Below are 6,400 nucleotides of genomic sequence, written 5' to 3'. Positions count from 1 at the left end.
GAGATTCGCTACACACACACACACATTTGTCTCCGAAAAGCAGAGCAGGAGCAGGGAAACCACGACTCACGGTGCAAGACACTGCTTCGCCTCCATGAGCACAGGCAGCACGGAGGAGCGACGAAACACGGAGCAGGTCAAGCGCTGCCGACGCTCAGACAGCGGTGAGCGCACACAACCTTCCAGCCCGAGCCGGGACCGCGCCGACGAGACGGCGTCACCCTCCCCAGCTCACCCCCTCCGCCACCCGAGCGCTGATCCTTCCACGGCTGTGGCTATGGAGACGGATCTCAGGCAGGAACACAGTGGCCGCTTCATTTTTTCTTAGGTTTGTGTTTAAAATGCCCGATTAAGGATGCGGAAGGTCGGCAGCAGAACACACACAACAGGGAGGGGACGGCACCGCGGCCCGACTCGGATCTTTCTCATTGTCCATTTGTAACGTGCAGAAAGAGCCTGGAGAAGCACCTGCAGCCCGTCACAGCCTGCCACAGCGCTCCTAACATTCCTCTGGGACCGGAGCATCCCGAATCAGGGATGTTATCCGGCAGCATCCTTACACCAGCATACATCCTGCTCTTCCTGAACTCAACCGGTAGCGAGCACAGCGCTGCCAGCACGACGGCGATGTGCCTGCGGGGTAAGAATTGTACGGTGAGCTTGTTTACAGCCCATTTTTGGATCCCTGTTTGGATGGTGGATACACGGCCGGCACACGACGCGCCTGCTCAGGTTCCGCCGCAATACTACACAACGCAAACCCAACTCCGGCCTTTTTCCCGCTGAAGGGAGACCTTTGTCTCCCCAGTAATGAGTGACATTACAAACCGCCATTTTCAGCGGGTGCAATGATTTAAACCCACACAAAAGACCAAAAGAAGAGAAGCATTTAGGAGTTCACTGCTTTAATTCATTCGAGTTTAGCGTCGTTATGAAAAATCAAGTCTTTAACCGGCATTTTATGAACAGAAACACGTTCCCTGCCACCAAGGCTCAGTCTCAGTCACGAAAGTGTAAAATACAGAAGCAGCTTAACCGGAGTCGGCGGGAAACCCTGGAGAACCTGGGTGGGGAGCACTGGGACAGGTTCCCAGAGAAGCTGTGGATGCCCCATCCCTGAGAGTGCCCAAAGCCAGGCTGGATGAGGCTTGGAGCAACCTGGGCTATGGAAGGTGTCCCTGCCCATGGCAAGGGGGGGGACTGAAGGGGCTTTGAGGTCCCTTCCAACCCAAACTGTTCCATGGTTCTATGATTCCATGAAGCTGGACAAGACCCAAACCTGGGGTATCCCATGTCCCAGGGCCAAGAGCCTCTCCCTCTGCACGTGGAACAGCGGAGAAACGCCAGTGCCTGGTCACCGCTTTGTGGTAGCGAGTGGCCACCGAACACCGAGAAGGGACAAAACACAACACGGGGTGGGGGGGATCACCACAGTGACCAGCTCAGACACGTCAGGAACCATGATTCCAAAGTCCTCAGCAGCACCAGGACGAGAGGAGGCAGCAGTCGGTCACCAGGCAAACCCCTGCATTGGCAAAAGATGCTTTGGCACAAGCGGCTCTGTGCCAGCTCTGGCGGCGCCAGCTCCGAGCTGTTCACGCAGGCTCACCCTGACCCGCTCCAGGCACGAATCGAATGGGCTTAGGGAGCTCTGAGCAGGGCTCCAGCTGGAGCAGGCGCAGAAGGGCTCCCGTCTTACATCGAACCTGGACAGAGACCTCACTCCTTGGGCAACGGAGTTTTCCAGGCTAAGTCATCCGCCCCAGCAGCCAGAGGAACATCACTGCCTCCAAGGGGATGAGCCAGCCACCCGCACTATGCCCTTGGCACACGCTCCGGGATCCAGGAGCGACGGAGGGGTTTCTAAAGCCCAATTAGCCTCAAGGAAAACGAGCGGCAGGTTTAAGAGAGGTCAAGTGGCAACGCCAGCCCTACGTCGTGCTATGTCGTTGGGCGACTGGCTAGACGTGTTTCAGACGCTGGAATTTCTTCTTAATGGGCTGGGATATGATAAAGCTGGTCCCCGAGGACAGAACACATCCCCGCCTCAAGCTGTCGGGAGGAGACGGAGATGAAGGCAGCTACAAAGCGGTAGTGTCCAGGCAGCCAGCACAAAGTTATCCCCAAGCAGTTTCCAACGGAGAGGCAGCAGCGAAAACAGCGTTTGGGCCGTGCTGAGGCACAGGGGGAGCCGGGAACTGACTGTCCGACCCTCCTTGGCAAAGGGGGCATCCATGCAAACCACCGGCGAGGCCTCACGGTTAGCTGCCGGGAGTCGAACACGCAACTCGAACTCGCCCGTGAAATGGGGGGACAGGAGAACTCTGGCAAGGGGAGCGGACAGGGAAACTCCAGGAGAAGAAGGGCTTCCAAAAAACTAACCTTTGCCAAAATCAGTCCAAACCACCAACTCAAACCTGGTGAGGCCCAAAACTCTTATTCTGGAGAGATTTTTGGGCTGGCTACGAGGTAGTGCGGTACACTATCATCAACATAAAAAAGGGCAGTGGTGCCAAGGTGGGTCCTAAATCTACTTTGCTTGGATTTTGGGGATAAATTCTTAGGGAGCCTTTAACGCGGAGCAGCGGAGACTCTCCTCGCCCACCTCCTCCGGGGGCCGCGCAAGCCTGCGCAGCCTAGAAGCTCGGCGCCTTCCTCGCATCCAGGCAGCTCCTCTCGCGCAGGTGGATCTTCCCGTGCTGCAGGAGGTGCTGCTTCTGGGTGAAGCGCTTCGGGCACTCGTTGCATTGGAAGGGCCTCTCGCCTGTATGGATCCTCTGATGCCGGATCAGTTTGGAGGGATGGCTGAAGGTCTTCCCGCAATACGAGCACCAAAGCGTCTTTCTGCCCCGGCCCGAGCGCGTACACTGGTGGATGATGAGGCTTTTCTTCTTGGAGAAACACTCCTGGCACTTGTTGCACTTGTAAGGCTTCCCCCGCGGGTGAGCCCCCTGACTCGGCTTGTAGCCACCGCCACCGCTTCTCAGGCGCCTGGGGCTGGGACGTCCCTCCGGGGCTGGGACGCTGGCACAGACTCCTGCATCCTGGTATTCCATGCGGGTCCAGTGGTGTTGCTGACAGAAGAAGCCCCTCTTGTCTCCAGTGTGCTCACTGCTGCCCTCCTTAGGGGTCAGCATCTCCCTCACGCAGAAGCACCTCCCGCACATCGTACACGACTGGGGTCTCGCCTGGGAACAGCTTTGGGCGTAGAACATGACGGCGCTGCTTCTGCCCAGACCCTCTTCCCCCAGGGTAGACGGCGCCGACCTGCCCGTGCTCTGGTTTCCCGGCCACGCGGGAGAGCTGGACTGACTGAAGGGCAGCACCTCGCTGGGATGCTGGGAAACCAGCTCCTCCGACTCCCCGGCTGACGTCGCGGGGGGCTCTGGGATTTGGGAGCATTCCTCGGTGTCCAGCTGCTCTACTTTGAACACTTCCACCTCATCTGCCAGAACTGTCAAGAACAAAGAGGACAGTCACTGGTGTGAGACACAGGGGGCTTCCGAACCGCCCCCCACGCTCCTTCCCCCGCTGCCCACGAATCCAAAGGGCCTGTCTCGCGTGGGGACGTGCTCACAGCGCCTTCGACCACTTCGGATGGGCGTGTAACACAGAGACCTCCTCCGCTGTCCCCACCGAGGCAGCACGAGCACATTTACTCTGACGACTCGCTGCTTTCATCCCTGAGCTACGTGCTGGGGGTCTTCTACTCCCATCACACCGGCCCTAAACGCTTCCTGACTCTCATTCCTACCGGAACGTTTAATTTCACTTGACCCGGACAGGAATAGGACCCACTGGAGGAAAACCAGCCAAAGCTCGAGGACAGAAGCTGCCAAGACACAACCCTTTTGGAAGCTGCCGACAGCGCGAGGGCGGAATTGAAGCACGGATTGGTCTCCCGCCTGGGAAGCGTCACGGCACAGAGGTGACGTGAGGGGTGTGAGAAAAAGCGACCGTGATTTAGTCACCACAGGGCAAATTCCGTCAAATACCAAGCGAGCCCCACTGACGCCTCCGATGGGGCACGAGGAGAATGAACAGAGACCGGGATGGAGGTTGAGGAAGTGACCAGTGAGCTGGGGACGGTTTACTAACGGGGTAAATACCACACTACTACCGGGAGTAGCAGCCATCCCAGCTCACTAGCGACTCCCTCTGGGAGCTGCTGGAGCTCTGGAGCACAGCTCCTTCTTCCACCCGGCAAAGAAACTCCAGGAGGAGTGCTCTGGACAGGACCCACAGCAGGGAGCGGAGCCTCCTGGGCTGGCTGCCAGGAAGAGCCGTGCTCTGCAGCAGCCAGGAATGTGGGGAACGGCCTCCCTGCTCCCTCAACTCGGACAGCAAGCCAGAGCCAAGGTTCACTAGTTCGGCTCCAGTCACCGCCCTCCCTGGCACGGACCCTGGCTGTATCCCCCCCCTCTGCCATGCCTTCCACAGGCTGCATCCTTCTCTCCGACATGGAAGCTCTCCGGACCGTAGCCCTGCCTCCTGCGCTCCCAAGGCTGAGTGAGCAGAACTGCGCTCGGCTCCCCAGATATTTGGCACAAAACCATCTTTGGAGATACGCCGCCCCACAGCGGGAACACCATGGAGTCCCCTCATCCCCCGCAGCGCTGTGCGATCGCTCGGGACTCACCCACGCTGAGCTCGGTAAACCTTGCCTCCTCGGCAGCTCCCTGCTCCTCCGCACACGGCTCTTCCTCTTGTTTCACCCCGCAGTCAATGCTCGGCTCGGGAATTCCGTAGGCCGCTAAGGGAAAGCAGGTATGACTTTACTCACGGCACCGTGCAGCTCTCCCCTCGCTGCGCCCAAGTTTGCTGCCAACTACTCAGTCCCTACTCCCGGGTGCTTTACCTGCCCTGACGAGAAGCAGTTTCCACCTCTCCTACCCCCAGTTTCCGAAGCATGCCCTCCCTGCCCTCAATCCCTTTCGGAATGACGCTTACCAGGGACGGGTACATCCAGCATCGTTCTTCCCCCCAGCCTTTCCTGTCCCGAAGGACACCACGCTCCTTCTCCGCTGTCCGGGCTGCTCACGTCCAGTTTAAACCCCAGGGACTCTGCTAATGGGAATAACCACACCTGTTACGCCTTTTCCTACCACCGCTACTCCCCCTGAAGCCTCTCTGCTCCTCTGGAGATCCGGGAGCTCCCTCCGCAGCAAATCATGCTCTGACATCCGCTGCCTGGCGACAACACCGCGCAAACGTCGTGCCCGGGGATAAAGCTGTGATTCGTTTCTTGCCTGTGCTTGGATCTGCTGGAATCTCTTCCAAAGCCTCGTTCCCATCGCAGGGAAGTTCTCCTCCCTGGAGCTGGAGCAGGCCAGGTTCGGAGATGGCGTAATCTGCTGAGGAACAGAGATACGGGGGTTTCCGCGCTGCACCGAACCGCTGCCGGCGCCACTCGCGCCAGGAGCGGGAAGGAGCCTGGATGGGGCGCACAGAATCCGCCGTGTCCACGGGGAAGAACACGCTCCCAGAGACAGAGGGACCGGATGCACCTTACACCGCCCTCGGCAACAGGCACCAACTTCTCCGTGTTCACCTCCAAGAGCGGGAAAAGCTCCCCACAGACAGCTCCTCGGGAAGCGCCGCCATCCAAACCAGTGCTGCTTACCCAGGGATTTGGTCTCTCCTTCTGGCACATTTTTCTGCGGCTCCTTCTGCAATTTCTCCGGATTCTCATGCTCTCGAGCAGGGAAGTGAGCGTGGTCCTTTTCCAACGCCGCCAGGGCCTGCGAAGTCACACACGCAACACAGCTGGAACCCAGAGAATCCTCGTTTCCGTTTATTATCGCTTGCGGATGCCAAGGAGGAAACAAACTCCCACCCTGGGGCATTCTCGGGACGCAAAGATTCCCGGAGAACCAGCTGCCAATTCCACGATATCCCTCCCTCTCCCTCAGGTGCAGGGCCTGATCCCACGGCACAGGCAGCCCGCAGACCTCGGAGCAGGGAAAACCCCACCGTTTATGGTAAAAACACCACAACCCGCCCTTTTTTCGCAGCGAGATGGAGCCGAATCCAACCGCAGCCGAGCAACTGCTCCCTGCTCGAGGGCAGCCGGCGGCAGGAGCGATTACAAACCAGGCCGTTCCCTGGCTCTCCGGGCATTCCTCGGTTCTCCAGACGTTTTCAGACGGCTTCCAGGAATTAAGCTTTGGAGCTTCCCGCACCCCCCAGCACTTACCGGGCCATCTTCTGCCTTGGGGAGTTCACCCCCCGGGGGCAGCTGCATGTTCCAGTCGTTCCTGTTCCGCAGCAGGTTCTCCATGTCCTCCAGGCGCCGCTGGAGCTGCCCGTACTCCTGGATGAGGGTGCCCAGCGCGGCCAGCTTGTTCCCCAGCTGCTTCCCGAACTCCACCACCGTTTTCTCACAATCCGAGTATTTCTT

The 6,400-nt window shown here is 59.0% G+C and overlaps 1 protein-coding gene across 1 annotated transcript; it reads right to left on the bottom strand.

Moving 5' to 3' along the window:
- Positions 1–2,636: 2,636 nt before the first annotated feature.
- Positions 2,637–6,397, bottom strand: LOC104515491 (zinc finger protein 746-like; the record flags this gene model as incomplete). Its single annotated transcript, XM_010159483.1, has 4 exons — positions 2,637–3,454; positions 4,640–4,753; positions 5,624–5,741; positions 6,197–6,397. Coding segments are annotated over 4 exons (1,251 nt in total), but the record flags the coding sequence as incomplete, so codon positions are not given.
- Positions 6,398–6,400: the final 3 nt, after the last annotated feature.

Source organism: Eurypyga helias, unplaced genomic scaffold (genome assembly GCF_000690775.1).
Source record: "Eurypyga helias isolate BGI_N326 unplaced genomic scaffold, ASM69077v1 scaffold41409, whole genome shotgun sequence".
In the NCBI taxonomy this organism is placed as follows: domain Eukaryota; kingdom Metazoa; phylum Chordata; class Aves; order Eurypygiformes; family Eurypygidae; genus Eurypyga; species Eurypyga helias.
Note: the sequence above shows the minus strand (reverse complement) of the source record. Positions and strands in the feature narration are given on the sequence as shown.